The 18700-nt window shown below is 37.0% G+C and overlaps 2 protein-coding genes across 3 annotated transcripts in view; one reads left to right on the top strand and one right to left on the bottom strand.

Moving 5' to 3' along the window:
* Positions 1–6000, bottom strand: part of LOC124544609 (protein ABHD11-like) — a 72594-nt gene extending 66594 nt beyond the window's left edge. Inside the window, exons 1-3 of the mRNA XM_047123204.1 lie at positions 5751–6000; positions 5524–5671; positions 5273–5446 (exon numbers count right to left, since the gene is read on the bottom strand). Coding sequence (XP_046979160.1) covers positions 5273–5446; positions 5524–5671; positions 5751–5890 — 462 coding nt within the window. The 5' untranslated portion in view covers positions 5891–6000. The remainder of the gene's footprint in view (positions 1–5272; positions 5447–5523; positions 5672–5750) is intronic.
* An 11-nt stretch (positions 6001–6011) lies between these two features.
* Positions 6012–18700, top strand: part of LOC124544610 (ras-related protein Rab-35) — a 98608-nt gene continuing 85919 nt past the window's right edge. The window contains exons 1-5 of one of the 2 annotated variants that reach the window (XM_047123206.1): positions 6012–6245; positions 6359–6533; positions 6611–6735; positions 7598–7722; positions 8100–8250. In XM_047123206.1, the coding sequence (XP_046979162.1) occupies positions 6194–6245; positions 6359–6533; positions 6611–6735; positions 7598–7722; positions 8100–8225 (603 nt within the window). In that variant the 5' untranslated portion in view covers positions 6012–6193 and the 3' untranslated portion in view covers positions 8226–8250. The remainder of the gene's footprint in view (positions 6246–6358; positions 6534–6610; positions 6736–7597; positions 7723–8099; positions 8251–18700) is intronic. The other variant, XM_047123205.1, reaches the window with a different exon arrangement.

Raw genomic sequence — 18700 nt, 5'->3', positions numbered from 1 at the left:
AATATGTAATCTTCTTGTTTAGTGTGTTTTCCCTTGACTATGCTATTTTTCTTACATTTGTCTGTTCCAAAAGCCATATTTATATCATTGCTAAATACTTCTGTTATCTTTAGTAATTGGTTGAGTTGTTGATTTGTTGCTGCCAGTAGTTTTAGATCATCCATGTATAGCAAATGTGTGATTTTGTGTGGGTATGTTCCAGTAATATTGTATCCATAATTTGTATTATTTAGCATGTTGGATAGTGGGTTCAGAGCAAGGCAGAACCAGAAAGGACTTAATGAGTCTCCTTGGTATATTCCACACTTAATCTGCATTGGCTGTGATGTGATATTGTTTGAATTTGTTTGGATATTAAGTGTGGTTTTCCAATTTTTCATTACTATGTTTAGGAACTGTATCAATTTAGGATCTACTTTGTATATTTTCAATATTCGTAGTAACCATGAGTGGGGTACACAATCAAAAACTTTTTGGTAATCAATGTACACATAGTGTAGCGACCTTTGTTTAGTTTTAGCTTGATATGTCACCTCTGCATCTATTATCAGTTGCTCTTTACATCCTCGTGCTCCTTTGCAACAGACATTTTGTTCTTCATTTATAATTTTGTTCTGTGTTGTATGTGTCATTAATTTCTGTGTAATGACTGAAGTTAATATTTTGTATATTGTTGGTAGGCATGTTAAGGGACGATATTTAGCTGGGTTTGCTGTGTGTGCTTGATATTTAGGTTTCAGATAAGTTGTTCCATGTGTAAGTGTATCAGGGAATGTGTATGGGTCTGCAATGTAACTGTTAAATAATTTAGTTAGATGTGAATGCGTTGAGGTGAACTACTTTAGCCAGAAATTTGCTATTTTATCTTTTCCAGGGGCTTTCCAATTGTGAGTAGAATTAATTGCTTGGGTGACTTCATGTTGCAAAATTATCACTTCAAGCATTTGTGGTATCATCTTGTATGTGTGTGTTTCTGCTTGTATCCACCATGCATGCCTGATATGTTGTACCGGGTTTGACCATATGTTGCTCCAGAAGTGTTCCATGTCTGTTATGTTTGGTAGATTGTCTATTTTAATGTGTGTGTTATCTATTGTCTGGTAAAATTTCTTTTGATTTGTGTTGAATGTTTGGTTTTGTTTCCTTCTATTTTCACTTTTTTTGTATCTTCCAAGTCGTTTGGCCAATGCTTGTAACTTCTGCTTCTTTTCATCTAATTGCTCTATCGCTTCTTGTTGTGAGATTTTACCTAACCTTTTTCGTTTTTTTTTTTTTCCTGACATTTCATTTCTTATAAATTGTGTTAGCTGTCCGATGTTTTTTCTCAGTTTTTCTATTCTGATCTGTAGCCTGTGTTGCCATGCTGGTTTTGTGGGTTTCTTCTGTGTGTTGGTTGGTTCTGATCTCTGCCTAGTGTGTATATTTAGTGTAGTGAGTGCTCCTATATAAACCAGTAGTTGTAACTCTTCCACAGTTGTATTTTCATTTATTTTGTTGTGTATGATTGTGTTGATAGTTTTTATTGTTGTTTCGACTTGTGGGTTATTTGGCGGTCTATGCAAGAATGGTCTAATGTCTGTATTTGTGTCTTTGTATTCTATATATGTCAGCTGAAATTTTTCTTCTATATCTAACATGTGCGTCACTTCATGTTCTATTTATTATTATTATTATTATTATTATTATTGTGGTAATTATTATTAGACTATTTACAAACTCTTGCAGACAGGGACATATATCCCTTGACTTGGAGCTGAACTGATATGGAAAAAGTGTCAGTTGGATAAAATAGCTTTAATCCATAACACCAGTGTGGCACAGGCACTCAATTTCTCAGACTTTTTAATAAAAGAGGCAATCGCAATTAGCATTTTAAATAAGATGGACAGAGGCTTTAGTTTATCTTAAGAGTGCGATCTAGTGCTCAATTTGTTTAGATCACATCAGAATGTAATTCAATGCTGTTTTTACTCTACAACTACATAAAAATAAAGTCTCAAACTACTGTGATGTGCACGGCAGAGGGTACTTAGCATGGTACCATGTGTTAAGGTTTCTTCCCATTCCAATGGAGTGCAGGAATAATGACTCAAATCTCTCTGTACCTGCTGAAATTACTCTAATTATGTCTTCAGAGTCTCAATTCAGGTTTTACAACATTTCCACGATGCTCTTTTGTGCATCAAACAAATCTGGGACCACTTGTACCAAAGTTCTTTGCATACATTTGGTACACTCTTTTCAATCATATTTGGTACAGGGCCCAACAATTGAGCAATATTGTAAGATGTGCTGCACAATTGATCTGTACACAGCGTCCTTCATGGACTGACTGCATTTTCCCAGTCTCCTGCCAATGAACCACCATTCTCACTCTGTGAATCATTGATATTGCAGTCGTAGGAAGCATTCTTTTTGTTTGTTAAATGCATAATTTACATTTCTGGACATTTATCGCAAGTTACAAATCTTTGCAACACTTTGAAATCCTACCAAAATATGAGAATATTTATGGTCCATATGAACAGGAGTTGGGTGTATGTGTAGTTTAAGAACTGAGCAGTATATTTCATTAATTGGGTGATTAGTGGTATACCACTTTTGTAAAGTTGAAAAGAATATTCCCCAGTTCAGAGTGTGATGAAAGATAGTCTAAGCACTGACAATATTTGTGCAGTTTTTTTCAAACACTGCTTCACTAACGATGACTGCATCATCAGCAGAGAGGCCAAGGTTCCTATTAATATTATCTATCAGATCACTGATGTACAACATGAACAACAAGTTCCTGGGACGTGCATGAAGTTACTTTTACTTCTATCGATGACTCTTCATCAACGATAACATACTGCATCTTGCCTACAAAGAAATCCTTAACCTTGTCACAAATTTTGATTGATACCCATGAAATACTTTTGCTAACCATCAATGATGTGGCACCAACTCAAATGTTTTTGGAAGTCAAAAAATACTGCTTCTAACCAATTTACTTAATCCATGGTTTTCAGGATGTTATGTAAGAAAAGTACAGAATAGGTTCACGTAGGTAAGTGTTTGCTAATGCATTTTTAGGTTTAGTGTATTGTCTTATGGCTTACTTATAACCTTTTTTATGGTTTGACATGGTCTTTTGGTTGGTCTTAAATTTCTGTGAGACAGACTGACACTTGAACTGCACTGTAAAGTAATGGCAAGGCTGAGGCACAGAATCTCTCATTCACAGGCAAGTGAGAGCCCAAATAGTTAACAATGAAATCTACACCCAACATACTTGAACGCAATTAGAGAAGTTGTCAAAACATCATGGAAGGAAAATGATAATATTAAATCAACTGTAAACACACAAAACTGGAAATCATATGGAAGTAGAATACCTCATACCTGACTTAAGATAATGGATTTTTGTTCTACGGGCCAGTCATGTGTGAAAATGTGATTATCGAATAGAAATACATAATAAGCTGTTGTAAATAAAAATGCCGTGCTTCACCAACAGCTTGACTGCAGACATTATGCTCTAAGATAAAATATGAAATTAAAACAATGTATCACATACTCACTAAAACTTTAAGACAATTTCATCATACATCAACATGCGTGATCTACACCTACTGTGCTATCTAACAGAACAAGCAAATTACTTACGAGTTAAAGCCATCTTCAGCCTGGTCCTACTCTTGATATCCTCCAATCTATGAACTGACTTAGCCCATCAGATACAAGGGAACCTAAAGTTTAAAATGGACACTGAAGCAAAGTGAAATTTGGCTTTTTCTCATTATCACTGGCAGGGATGAAAGGAACAATAACTGACAGGGAAAATGAGAACTGAACCCTAGGCTTTTCGATCTATAGTATGGCAGTTACTTACTCCTTACAGAGCCACACTACTTACACTCCTTTTGTGGTTCATTTATAACTTTGTAATTGAAGACGTGCAGCCCTCCCATTTCTGCAAAACACTTCGCTTTTACTCTTAAGACTCACAAGCTGTAAAAGAAAACTTTTGCAAAATAGTTACACTTCTTCAATTAAAAAGTTATGAACAAACCACACTAGAAGTAGATGAATGATACAACAAAAGAAAAAGAAGCAACACAATGAATGAGCTTAACAGGAGACCAGCAATTTCCTGGGTTTCCTTAGCTCTTTGAGTACCAGTGCTTACTGCTTGAAATGATGTTGCAAGACAGACGGGCGTCTAGTAGAATAATGAGGTATTGCTATTGCATTGTAGCAGTTACTCACAGTGTTCAAAGCAATAGGCAGCATGGATGCCGTGTTACATGACAGTAGGAGATTGTGCCACCCCCCCCCCTTTTTTTATGCTGTATTAACGAGACAAAGTAAGTCTATCCAAAGCTATTGTACATAAATTTGAATTTTTACTGCTGCTTTTATGTGAAGTTTTGAAATGAAACAACTGTGGCAGCATGCAGTTTGAGTATAAAATTTATTAAATTTTACATTTATATTTGCTTGTTATTTAGGACTATAATCTGTTTCAGGCATTGAGTGTTCATAGAAGTTTCAAAATGTGGTATTTTGTCTAGGAAACAAGTGCATTTGCTATCAAATATAGTACACAAATTTATGGGTGGTTGAAAACTGTAGGTCGTAAATGCTCTAAAGAGAAACAACCCACTTAAAACAGTTCAATATTTGTTTTCTGTCAATTTGTTCGTGTATTTGTTGCTTGCTGTGATAATATAGCTTAGTTTTGAGAAAATTTTTAAAATTATATTCCATAGTGAAATCATCTTAATACAACTGAATGTTTATTATTTTTTGCCAATTTCTTCTTTTATTTGTTCCTTACTATGCTGATAAAGCCTGCTTTTGTGAAAAATGTAAAATTATATATTTTTTATATTGTTGATATGGTACTCAAAAAGTTAGCACTAATTATGTGTGGGCACAATCGAGAATATGAAGATTCAAGAGTGGGAAGGAAACATAAAATAAAACAGAAGACTGAGAATGAAACACAAATGACGTACAAGACAAATTTATCATGGAAGAATACTAATGTCATTGCCAAGGGTGACTGGAGCACAGCACATGCTCGGCTTATAAAATATAGAAAAGTAATGTAGGCCCATTACATCATTTTGCAACGCGACAAATGAGGAAAAAAAAAATCATACATAAAAGCAGAGTACTTCGGTTTCCAAAGCATTCAAGGACTCAAACTAAACAGTCGTAAACGATCAAAGTTATCATTTTGTATTTGTAACTTATGAACAATTACAATAAAATGTGTTTCACTCACGTGCGTTAGAGCAAACAGCATCACCACCTTTCCACCCATACTATGTCCAATTGGACATACACGACCCAGTTTAAGTTCATCTACAAACAGACGAAGATCCTCTACCATATGACCGTATGTCATGTCAGGCGAATGTGCACTATCTCCGTGATTCCGTGCGTCTATGGCAATCACCTGTAATAAGGCTTGCTTGGATTATTTGATCTAGGTTTGAAATCATCTAATATGCGAAAAAAGTTGCATAATTTTACATTCCGGTTAATTTTGGAGACTATTGCTTTGGAGACTGAATTCCAGTTCATTCTAGAGCCCATCAACCCGTGCACTATTAACACGGGGGATCCAGAACTACTTCCCTCTTTGCTGTAAATCGAATATGCGAGGCGAACAGATGTTGATCTGTAACGAATAAAACTTATGATAATTCGAACTCTGTCAGCTAATTACAGTATTAAATTACTATGCAATGTAAACTCACTGTTCGCGGTATAGTGTCTTGTTCCTGCTATTGTAGTTGATTGCATTTTCTATATGTCGATACGCGTTCACACCAAGTGTGTTTTGAATAAACAAACACCGTAGGCCGGCGTAACGTGTAAATACAGAGCCCATTCCCATTGTACCAGCAGTTGCGAGAACTGTGTAACATCAAATTTTAGTTACTGCATACAAATGATCGACGCTACCGATTGTCGTCTGCTGATCAGCTGAACCGGAAGATATATATCTGCAAGTGTGTGCTTTGGGTAGGAGGCTATCTTCCTGTGAAAGCAACTGTCTAGTTATATTTTGGATGATTCATTTTATTCATCTTTTGTTTTTTTATTCTACGTTATCTTTCTTGTGTGTGTAGAGAAGACGACGATAGCCAGGCAACTAGGTTTAAACGATATAAGCGCGTTTGTCGCTTAACCAAACGTAATGGCTAGGGAGTATGACCATCTCTTCAAACTACTCATTATAGGCGATAGCGGTGAGTAAAATACAAACTAATAGATTTTCTGTGACAGTTGCCGAAAATCTTACGAATATGTATGGATGTCTAAGAAAAAACATTAGTAACGTTGTCTTTCAAACACAAACTAGGAGTTGGAAAGAGCTCTCTGCTCCTTAGATTTGCGGATAATACATTTTCTGGCAGCTACATCACAACAATTGGCGTAGATTTTAAAATACGAACAGTCGAAGTTGAAGGAGAAAGGGTGAAACTACAGATATGGGATACCGCCGGCCAGGAACGATTTCGAACAATAACTTCTACGTAAGTATGTCTGTTCAGTAAATTCTTTTTTTCGCATTATAAAGGTAAACACCGTTTCTTATCTGTTCGTCTTACAGTTACTATAGGGGTACTCACGGCGTAATTGTAGTCTATGATGTCACAAATGGAGATTCATTCGCAAATGTTAAGAGATGGCTTCATGAAATTGAACAAAACTGTGAAGTGGTGAACAGGATACTCGGTAAGCTGTTGACACATTAAACTGACTAGATCCTTGCATTCATTCTCAAAATTTCTACAGTATGGGTGCATGGAACTTGACAATATATGTTGACAGTAGATGCAGTTGTTATCGTAGAAATTTGTTGCACTATACGCACTATTCTGACAAATTTCAAGCACTTTATATCAGAAAAATAATGATTTTCATTTACTGCCAGAATTAGTGCTTACATCTTGGTTTTGAGATGAAATTTTTATGTGGTAACCTTTTATTCTTAAATAGACTTTTTTCTATTCTCATAATATGCATTTATTTGTTGCTTCTTAAAGTTGAGCACGACATAATTTATATGATGATATACATTTCCCAGGCAATTCATAACTAAACTTAAATTTATGCATCTACAATTTTTTACTGTTGGTAGTAATTAGACGGAAATTAGTATTTCACTCATTAAATGTCTGCTGGATTGATGGCTTGAATATTAGCTGAATGTATCACCAAGGAGAGATACTACTGAACTGAAAACAATGCTTTAACACAAAATAGAAGAAAAATCATACTCCACAATTAGTTTGCCTTTTTGTGTAAATTGTTATTGCAATACTTCTTCTGAACTGTACTAAGTATCCAGCAATGCACTATAGTAATGCAGTACATGCATTAGCCTTTCAAGCACTTCACATTGTGGTAATGGTGTAGTATAAAATAAAAATATATTTTGCACAGTAACAATTTGTGTAGTTGAAACTGATTTCTTTGTGGTGAACAGATAGCGGTTTGACTTGCAGAAATTGTCTTCATAAATGTACTGGTAATTAAATGTGGAGCATGTGGCACTGGCAGTCACTTTTCAATATTTGTTGTGTATCATTTGCAGTTGGCAATAAAAATGACGCACCTGATAGAAAAGTTGTGTTAACCGAAGATGCTCAGAGATTTGCAGATCAGATGGGAATACAGCTTTTTGAAACTAGTGCGAAAGACAACATCAATGTTGAAGAAGTGAGTAGTTCATTTTATTGTTTTGTTTGTGCTGGATCTTGGGAACTCTGTGGCCATCAAGGATTGCTGCTGAAGAACGCAATCGACCACAAATACTTTTAAAAAGATTTAGTGTAATGCCATAAATTGTTTCAGGCTATCACACCCATCTTTGGATGACTAACATTTCCAGTACGTTATTGCTGCCGATGAGTACTTTAATGTAATTGGAAACCTTAGCCATCTGAACATTGGCATGATAGCTCAATGCAGTTAAGGAATTGTAATAAAGCTTTTACAAAGTAATTGCAGCTTTTTCATCAATAGTTAACTTAATGTTTCTAACTACTGAATTATTCTACCTTTCAAACAGTTGTGGTAAATTGGGTATGTTTCAGATGTTTATGGCGATTACAAGACAAGTTCTGAGGACGAAGAAGGAACGAAAAGAGAGGCAGGCAATTCAGAACAATGACACTGTAAATCTTCGAAAACCAAAACAGAGCAAAAGGAAATGCTGTTAGCATCCTCGAGTACACCTATAAACAGGTACACTTATGGCTCTGTTATTACACTTCAGAAGCCAGTTTTGAACATTATCTTGTAAGGAACTGATTACTGCTAGAGTGCCTAAAATAATAGGATGTTTTGACATTGCCTCTTTAAATGAGAATCTAGCTAAATCTTGTAAATCCTATATCATAATGAAATCGTAGATTCCCTCTTCGAGAGAGAGAGAGAGAGAGAGAGAGAGAGAGAGAGAGAGAGAGAGAGAGAGAGAGAGAGAGAGAGAGAAATGTGGTTATTATATGAAAATTTTTGCTCCTTGTTTGAGCTGCAGCTGTTTCAACTGTGCTAGTATCAGCAAACCAAAGAGAGCATCACAAATAGTGGAATATTTCTGTGCTCTGTGTTGCTACACAACTGATATGCTTGAACGCACTGAGTAGGGGGATCAATATTCTTTAATTAAATCATGCGAGAAGATAGGTGGCTCAACGGTTTTTGTCCATGATTGAATTAAAAAATGTTTATCCACTTACTCAAAGAGGTGGTTTTTGCTTTGTTTCCAGATGATTCCATCCACACAAACCTTTGACTAAGTCATTTCACCATCACATTTGATACATTTTTGTCTCGCTGCAGAAATGATTCACTTAAATTGGTCCACTTTATAGCACTCGCACCCATAATCACAAAATATTTCTCTCGAAACTCGCAAATATGTGGAAAAAAGAGCAAACGAGACAATGATTTCAATTTTGGCACTAGAAATACAGTGCCTCTTTTCTCACTTCTCATTGCTTATGTCAGTGAGTCATTCCATTGGCTACATGAGACTGGCAGGTTGCCAACCTATGAACAGTACATAAGTCTATTAGTAATCAGCAGTTCAGTGTACAGTGAATGATGATACCCATTAGGGAAATGGCAGCAAGGGGTGGGAAAGAAAATCAGGTGCTCTCAGTGCGTATGTCTGGGAGCTTCATTTAGCATGTTGAAGAGGCACTTCTAGCATCCATTGAGGGAACAGTGTGCAACCAATTGCAGATTGAGGCCCATGTCAGAACACACAATGCATGTCATCTGGCTCCAAGCTCTGGATCTTTCCAGTAACTGGCAGAGACGGATGAAAAGATCAACCTTGCTCGCAGAGTTTCAGCAGAGCTTGCAATTTGCAGCATTGTTCCGGTTCTGAGTTCAGTGGAAGAATTGAACTAGACTTTGAGAGTTCTGTGATAAAATAGGCTACGACTTCCTGAACTTGTATCGTAGAATTGAGAACATAGGGTGTTCCTAAATTGGCCACATGTGTAGTACTCATTGGAAACTGCTACTCAAGTAGTTGACTGCATGTGGGTTGCACAAAAGACTTCTTTTGGATTAGATGACTCCATCTAGACGAGATAACAATAGCTTCCAGGACACAGAAGTGTCAGTATAAGAGCCAAAGCAGTGCCCTTCCTACTGGTGAAAGTATTAAAATCTTGGTGATTAATTGCCACAGCATTAACAACAAAATGCCAGAGTTTTAAACACTCATAAAAAGCAGTGCTCATATAATACGGGTTGCAGAAAGATGGTAAAAATGATTTGGGGAAAATCTAAGTATATATGAAAAGGATATGCTAATGGTAAATGGGGGTGGTGTATTTCCCACAGTAGATCGGAAACGCAGATCTTCTGAGATAGAAATTGAAACTGCTTTCCAGATTGTCTGAGTAAGACAGTATCAAGGCTGGGCATAAACTTCTAATTGTATCCTTCTGTTGACAACCTGATTCACTTCAGAGTGTAACTCAAAACTTTACAGAAGGTTTAAGCTCACTGGTACATAATTTCTGCTTATCAATCAGTCAGCAGAGGGGACGTTAATCATCCAACAATTAATTGGAAAAATTACAGTTTCGTAAATAGCTGGTGTGGCATGTTGTTCTGTGAAACATTACTAAATACCCTATCTGAGAAATACATAGAACACATAACTGGATTTTAGGTCAACCTAGTCTGCAAACTACTGCCAAAACATGTTTCACCACCTTTGTCGGTGGATACGTTTCTTCTGTTTTGTAGAATCTAAACACATTTTAAGTAATAAACAATTCTAAATTGGACTGGAAATCCTTATAGAGGTATGAAAGCATTGTGAATATAATTATTAAAAGGGAAAAATATACCTAAAAACAAAGATGATGTGACTTACCAAACGAAAGCGCTGGCACGTAGAGAGACACACAAACACAAACATACACACAAAATTCAAGCTTTCGCAACAAACTGTTGCCTCATCAGGAAAGAGGGAAGGAGAGGGAAAGATGAAAGGATGTGGGTTTTAAGGGAGAGGGTAAGGAGTCATTCCAATCCCGGGAGCGGAAAGAATTAAATTATTAAAAGGAATTTACAAAAGCTGCATGGTTACTTAAGAATGTTCACAAATTTCCTCTTAATTTGTTTATTAAGGCTAATGACATATTAGAAACACCTAAACCAACAGATGTTATGTTGCAGTTTTTTTACAGACTCGCAGATGCCTTATAAGTCAGTTCTACACGAATAGTTTTCAGGAACGAAACGCTTTTTGACAAAGGAATACAAACCGCTTTAAATATGAATACTTGATTCTTTGACATAGATGTCAAAGAATGTCATTACCAGAACTCGCAACATAAGCGGTTGCACTGGTCGTTACTTGTATGGGACTTGAACGGGTAGGGTCAAACTGTACAATTAATGGTGCTACCTGTTTTTCTATATTTTGGTAATGACAATCTGACGTTTACAGTAGAGTCTTGTGTACTTGTATCAAAAATAGTATGTATTCATTTACCACTAAGTGTTTTGTTATTGAATATGACATTTATGTCTCTGTAAAAACATTGTATCATCGCATGTTATATTGTCTGTTTATAATAGGACATCAGATAATCGGTTAAACCTCAAACGTGTCAAGACAGATAATAAACAGATTCATAGAAAATTAGTGACTGTTTTTAAACAACCACACAGCTTTTTAAACTCTTTCCGTTAATTATATGTAATAATGGTTCTAACAAAATTAAGCATAAAACAGTTTGTTGTTACCTTAATTTTTCTCTTCCCCCTCCCCCTTTACAGAAACTGCTTTAGGCCTGGTTTTGCCACAATAATTATTACTTAAAAATGTTTATACTTTATGGAACTAAGTAAAAGTGCCCAATGATGATAGCACAAAATGTAGAAACATTTTGGGGCATTTACAGAAAACACTTGTTTGCGAAATAGGCATACCTGAAATCCAGTAATTTTGCTGGTAAACATGGCTGCGGCCAACTTCTAAACCAAATTATGTAGAGTAGAATAGATCATTTGCACACTCACTTATGATGGAAAAATATTGCATCTGATGGCAACAAATAGACCTGACCTCTTTGAGGACGTCCATACTGAAACTGCTTTCAGCGACCATGAGGCAGTTGTAGCAACAGTGATTATCAAGATATAAAGGGCAACTGAAACAAGCAGAAATATTTATATTTTCAGCAAACTGTGCAAAGAGGTGGGAGTGTCATATCTCAGCAAGGAACTCGAAACATTTGATCTGAAGGTGAGCATGTAGAGGAACATTGGCTCAAGTTTAGAAGAGTTGTTGACCATCTACTTGGTAGATATGTTCCTAGTAGAACAGTTAATGATGAGAGGGTCCTTCCAACTATATCATTACTATAAAGAAACTCCTTAAAAAAAAAAAAGTAGTAGTTGTTGTTGTTATTGTGGTCTTCAGTCCTGAGACTGGTTTGATGCAGCTCTCCATGCTACTCTATCCTGTGCAAGCTTCTTCATCTCCCAGTATGTACTGCAGCCTACATCCTTCTGAATCTGCTTAGTGTATTCATCTCTCGGTCTCCCTTTATGATTTTTACCCTCCACGCTGCTCTCCAATACTAAATTGGTGATCCCTTGATGCCTCAGAACATGCCCTACCAACCGATCCCTTCTTCTAATCAAGTTGTGGCACAAACTCCTCTTCTCCCCAACCCTATTCAGTACCTCCTCATTAGTTATGTGATCTACCCATCTAATCTTCAGCATTCTTCTGTAGCACCACATTTCGAAAGCTTCTATTCTCTTCTTGTCTAAACTATTTATCGTCCACGTTTCACTTCCATACATGGCTACACTCCACACACATACTTTCAGAAATGACTTCCTGACACTTAAATTAATACTCGATGTTAACAAATTTTTCTTCTTCAGAAACGCTTTCCTTGCCATTGCCAGTCTACATTTTATATCCTCTCTACTTCGACCACCATCAGTTATTTTGCACCCCAAATAGAAAAACTCCTTTACTACTTTAAGTCTCTCATTTCCTAATCTAATTCCCTCAGCATCACCCAATTTAATTCGACTACATTCCATTATCCTTGTTTTGCTTTTGTTGATGTTCATCTTATATCCTCCTTTCAAGACACTGTCCATTCTGTTCAAATGCTCTTCCAAGTCCTTTGCTGTCTCTGACAGAATCACAATGTCATCGCCGAACCTCAACATTTTCATTTCTTCTCCATGGATTTTAATTCCTACTCCAAATTTTTCTTTTGTTTCCTTTACTGCTTGCTCAATATACAGATTGAATAACATCGGGGATAGGCTACAACCCTGTCTCACTCCCTTCCCAACCACTGCTTCCCTTTCATGCCCCTCGACTCTTATAACTGCCATCTGGTTTCTGTACAAATTGTAAATAGCCTTTCGCTCCCTGTATTTTACCCCTGCCAACTTCAGAATTTGAAAGAGAGTATTCCAGTCAACATTGTCAAAAGCTTTCTCTAAGTCTACAAATGCTAGAAATGTAGGTTTGCCTATTCTTAATCTAGCTTCTAAAATAATTCGTAGGGTCAGTATTGCCTCACGTGTTCCTATATTTCTACGGAATCCAAATTGATCTTCCCTGAGGTCGGCTTCGTCTGTAAAGAATTCGCGTTACTATTTTGCAGCTGTGACTTATTAAACTGACAGTTCGGTAATTTTCACATCTGTCAACCCCTGCTTTCTTTGTGATTGGAATTATTATATTCTTCTTGAAGTCTGAGGGTATTTATTTTGCTCACCAGATGGTAGAGTTTTGTCAGGACTGGCTCTCCCAAGGCTGTCAGTAGTTCTAATGGAATGTTGTCTAGTCCGGGGGCCTTGTTTCAACTCAGATCTTTCAGTGCTCTTTCGAACTCTTGACGCAGTATCATATCTCCCATTTCATCTACATCCTCTTCCATTTCCATAATATTGTCCTCAAGTACATCACCCTTGTATAGACCCTCTATATACTCTTTCCACCTTTCTGCTTTCCCTTCTTTGCTTAGAACTGGGTTTCCATCTGAGCTCTTAATATTCATACAAGTGGTTCTCATTTCTCGATATATGAAAAGCATTTCACTCAGTACAGTTTTATTTGGTATTAAGTGAAATTTGTCTCGATTGAGGATTTATTGGTAGGAAGGATGTGTCATCAACAACGTAGAAGTAACTTTTGGTGTGAGGAAAGCTGCACAAATATTAAGTTAGATCTTGATAAGATTTTGAAGTGGTGCAAAGATTGGCAAGTTGTTTTAAATGTTCGGAAATGTAAAATTGTGCACGTCACAAAATGAATAAAACTTAATATCCCTATGACTATAATATTAGCGAGTCATAGTTGGAATTGGCCAACTCTTGCAAATACCTCTATTGGGTAACTCTTTGTAGGTATATGAAATTAGATTGTCACAAAGGCTCAGTAGCAGGTAAAGCAGGTGCAGACTTTGGACCATTGGTAAAGGAGTAGGAAAATGGAGTCAGTCTATTAAGGAGATTGGAACACACTCTAGAATATTGCTGATATATGTGGAACCCATATCAATAGGACTAACAGGGGATGTTGAGTGTATACAGAGAAGGACAGCATGAATGGTCGCAAATTTGTTTGCTCAGTTGGAGAGGAGATGAAGAAAATTGAGCTGACGTACACTTGAAGATATATGCAAACTACCCCAGAAAGCCTATTTACAAAGTTTCATGAACCATAGGAATATACGACTACTCTTGTGTCTCACTCCTTCAGGGATTGCAAGAACAAGATTAGATGAGTTACGGTGTGCCTTGAGGTGCTGAACTTTCCAATTGCTCTGTATAAAATCGTGAATCAGTTTTATTTGATAATTAGAAAAGCTTGTCTTAGAGGAATGGAACAAGAAAGCCAAAAACTTGATTTAGATGCCTTTTTTAATTGACATTTAACATACATAATGCAGAAAATGTGTAAAGCATGTTCAGCATTATAAATGCAGGATAAACGTGCTGATAATTTTTCTGAGTGTTTGCAGCACCATGTCTGTTAGAACAGTCACCATTGTTGTGGCTTCTTTTCATGCAGTATCAGAAAGACGAGCACTGACAGTGGTGCATCCAGCAACAATGCTGGAGAAAGGAGTGTCAGCACATTGTCTTTTCAGACAAATCCCAGTTTTGACTACAGCATCATTTTGATGCTTGATGCTCCGAGAACAATTGTTCCCAGATTGCATTTGTGATTGTCATCTGAAAGTGAGGGTACATTTGCAGGCTAATAAAACTGATTACAGTATTGCTGGTGCAAGAACCTATATGTTTAAGTGTGCGGGTGAGACTTGAGAACTTGCAAAATGTGGCTTCCAGTGTTCCAGAGCAACAAAGTAAGATTCAGTGGCAAAATAGTAGTGACTTCTGGTGTGCAAATAGCCCAGAAATCATAACTAACACACTTACAGAGTGCCCCATGGCATTGTACAAAAAGAGTTGAAGGCGCATATGTGCAATGTCCTGGCTTAAACATTCTTGCTGTGCTCCATATGTAAATGGAATGGAAGTAGTTCTAATAACTATTACAATGGGAAATAACCTCTGCTGTGTATTTTGCAGTTGTTTGCAGAGTACGGATATAGATGGGAATAGGAAGAATTACTGCTTAATTGCAACTTTGCCTGCTGTAATTAGTCTAAACTTTTCTTCGCAGTCTTTATGGGAGTGAGGCATAGAGGGCTGAAGTATATTTCTAGATTCTACATTTAATATGGATTCTTGAAATTTTGCAGGAAAATTGACGTGCTGCCAAATCAGGTTTTTTCAGCATTTCTGTGCTGCTTTCCCACAAGTCAAACAAACCTGTGACAATTTGTGCTGCTCTTTTTTGAATCACTGATATAATTTCTGGTGTAACATGTTCATAATGGTGTGGAAAACTGGCCATCATTTAATATGAAATATTGCTGTGGTAAACTGATTTTGATCCTTGAGTAATTGATCAAGGCGCAAACAACAGGAAAAGATATGTAATAGGAACATTGTGAACTTGAAATCAGTGTTGCCCTAATATTGTGCCACTAAATATCCTGTAGCAGTCCAGCGACTTTCAGAAATATTCTGCAATCTGACTACTGCACTGGATAAGGTAAACTGCTGGCATTTCATAAACTGCCTCCAGCTTCCAATAGGCAAGAAGACATTCAAAAACATGATGCTTCAACTTTCCATGGGAAAAATGGAATATATTGCTGCCATTTAAACATGGCCATGCCCACCTTGAGTTGAAAAACATCTGCTGTCGTGGAAAAATCAGTTGCCCTTCAGCCAGCGTAGTAGTCACAGACAACACCCCATCAGGGATTACAGAAAAACTGGCAAATCATCTCCAGGCTGAACAAAGCAGTCAGTCTTCTGGATACAGGCAACTAACTCTGACACACTCAAAGCCTAGGACTGTCCCACTGATGTGGCTAGGAAATGACATGTTACAATTTGTCCTGGAGCAAAATTCACCTCAGGCCTTGTTATTTTTCTCCACCTCATCAAAGCTCAACAAACTGCTGCAAAGTAATTCTGAATTTGTTTTTCCTGCTTTGATTGTTTTGTATTTGTCAAGCAATAAATTGTCACAAAATTGCGCTCTTGCTGCAGCTGTGACAATTGTTTGACAATTAGACTTTTAAATTAAAAGGTATTCTGATGGATCCAGTGACATAATAATTCCATAGTTGTAACTAAAAAGTTATTGACAGAAGAAACCCACATTCGTGTGTGTGGTCAGCTAGCTCTTTCAAGCTCCAGCTAGCAATTTTGACAACTGCAACCACCATTACACTCACTGAGTGCGTGATGTGTGACCACTCCAAACTTCTTGTTTGGCTGTGATGTATACAGTGTGTGTGCGGTAAAAACTTGATTAAATCTGTTGTTGTTGTTGTTGTTTTCTGTCCAAAGACTGGTTTGATACAGTTCTCCATGCCAATCTATCCTGTCCAAGCATCTTCATCTCTGAATAACTATTACAGCCTACCTCCTTCAGAATCTGTTTACCATATACATCTCTTCTTCTCCCTCCAAGATTTTTACACACCACACTTCCCTCCAGTACTAAATTGGTGATCCCTTGATGTCTCTGATTATATCCTATGAACCGATCCCTTCTAGTCAGGTTGTGCCACAAATTTCTTTTCTTCCTAGTTCTATTCATTACCTCCACATTAGTTACGTGATCTACCCATTTTATCTTCAGCATTTTTCTGTCGCATCTCGTTTTGGAAGCTCCTATTCTCTTTTTGTCCAAACTGTTTATTGTCCATGTTTCACTTCCATACATAGCTACACTTCAGACTACTTTTAGAAAATACTTCCTAATACTTAAGTCTGTTTTTGATTTTAACAAATTTCTCTTCTTCAGAAAAACTTTTCTTGTCATTTCAAGACTCCATTTTACATTTGCTCTACTTCAGCAATCATCAGTTGTTTTGTGCCCAAATAGCAAAAACTATCTACTACTTTCAAGTATCTCATTTCCTAATATAATTCCCTCAGCATCATATGACTTAATTTGACTGCATTCTGTTATCCTTGTCTTGCTTTTATTGGTGTTCATCGTATATCCTCCTTTCAAGACACTATCCATTCTGTTCAAATGCTCTTCCAAGTCTCTGTTTCTGACAGAATTACAATGTCATCAGTAAACCTCAAAGTTTTCATTTCTTCTCCCTCAACTTCAATTCCTTCCTCAAATTTTTCTTTGGTTTGCTTTACTGTTTGCTGAGTCTATGAGATTAATATCATTTATAGGCTACAACCCTGTCTCACTCCCTTCTAAACTACTGCTTCCCTTTCATGCCTCTAGACTCGCCATCTGGTTTCTGTACAAGTTGTAAATAGCCTTTTGCTCCCTGTACTTTCAGAATTTCAAAGAGATTATTCCAGTCAATATTGTCAAGCCTTTCTCTAAGTCTACAAACACTATAAACATGTTTTTGTCATTGTGTAATCTACCTTCTGTGATAAGTGGGTACAATCTATATTGCCTTGTGCTCGCCCATTTCTGCAGAATCCAAACTGATTTTCCGCAAAGTCAGCTTCTGTCAGCTTCTGTCACCTTTTACATTCTGCTTCTGCAAAGAATTCGTGATAGTTTTTTCCCACCGTGACTTATTAAACAGATAGTTTGATAACATTCATACCTGTCAGCACCTACTTTGTTTGGAATTGTAATTATTACATTCTTCTTGGAGTTTGAGGGTATTTCGCCTGTCTCGTACGTCTTGCACACCAAATGGAAGAGTTTTGTGATGGTTGGCTCCCCCAAAACTATTAGTAATTCTGACGGAATGTTGTCTATTCTCAGGACCTTGTTTCAACTTAGGTCTTTCAGTGCTCTGTCAAATTCTTCTCATGGTATCATATCTCCCATATCATCATCATCATCATCATCATCATCTACGTCCTCTTCCATTTCTCTAATACTGCCTTCAAGTTTATCTCACTTGTACAGACTCTATATATATTCCTTCCACTTTTCAGCTTTCCCTTCTTTGCTTAGTTCTAGTTTTCCATCTGAGCTCTTGATATTCGTGCAGCTGCAGCTGCTTCTCTTCTCCGAAGGTCTGTTTAATCTTCCTGTAGATGATATCTGTTTTTGTTACTGAAATATGCTTCTAAATCCTTACCCTCTAGCCATTCCTGCTTGGCAATTTTGTACTTCCTGTCAATCTAATTTTTTAAACTTTTATATTCCCTTTCGCCTGCTTCATTTGCTGCATTTTTAATTTTTCTCCTTTCTCAGTTTAATTCAATCTCTCTTGAGTTATCCAATGATTCCTACCAGGCCTTACCTTTTTGCCTATATGATCCTCTGCTGCCTTAATCATGTAGTCATCTCATTACTGTCCCCATCACGTCTCTGAAAGTTCCTTAGTAAAGAAAACTCCTCACGATTGGTTGCCTCAAAATTATTATTAATATTTGACTAAGACTGGCAGAACTGTTACCCTACTTGCCACGGCCTTTGCACAGTAGTGCTGGGGTGTACTAGACAATAATCCAAAGATTTGAGTTTTTTCATGATGGCTGAAAACTTTTCTAGTACTCAGCTCCAGGCTTAAAATTTATGGGAAAGACAAGCTGCCTGTGAATGTAAGGCCCCCCCCCCCCTTCCAGAAAAAAAAGAAAATATCTTTTTCACGCCACC

The sequence above is a fragment of the Schistocerca americana genome, chromosome 8 (assembly GCF_021461395.2).
Source record: "Schistocerca americana isolate TAMUIC-IGC-003095 chromosome 8, iqSchAmer2.1, whole genome shotgun sequence".
NCBI lineage: Eukaryota > Metazoa > Arthropoda > Insecta > Orthoptera > Acrididae > Schistocerca > Schistocerca americana.
This window is presented reverse-complemented; position numbering and strand designations above follow the sequence as displayed.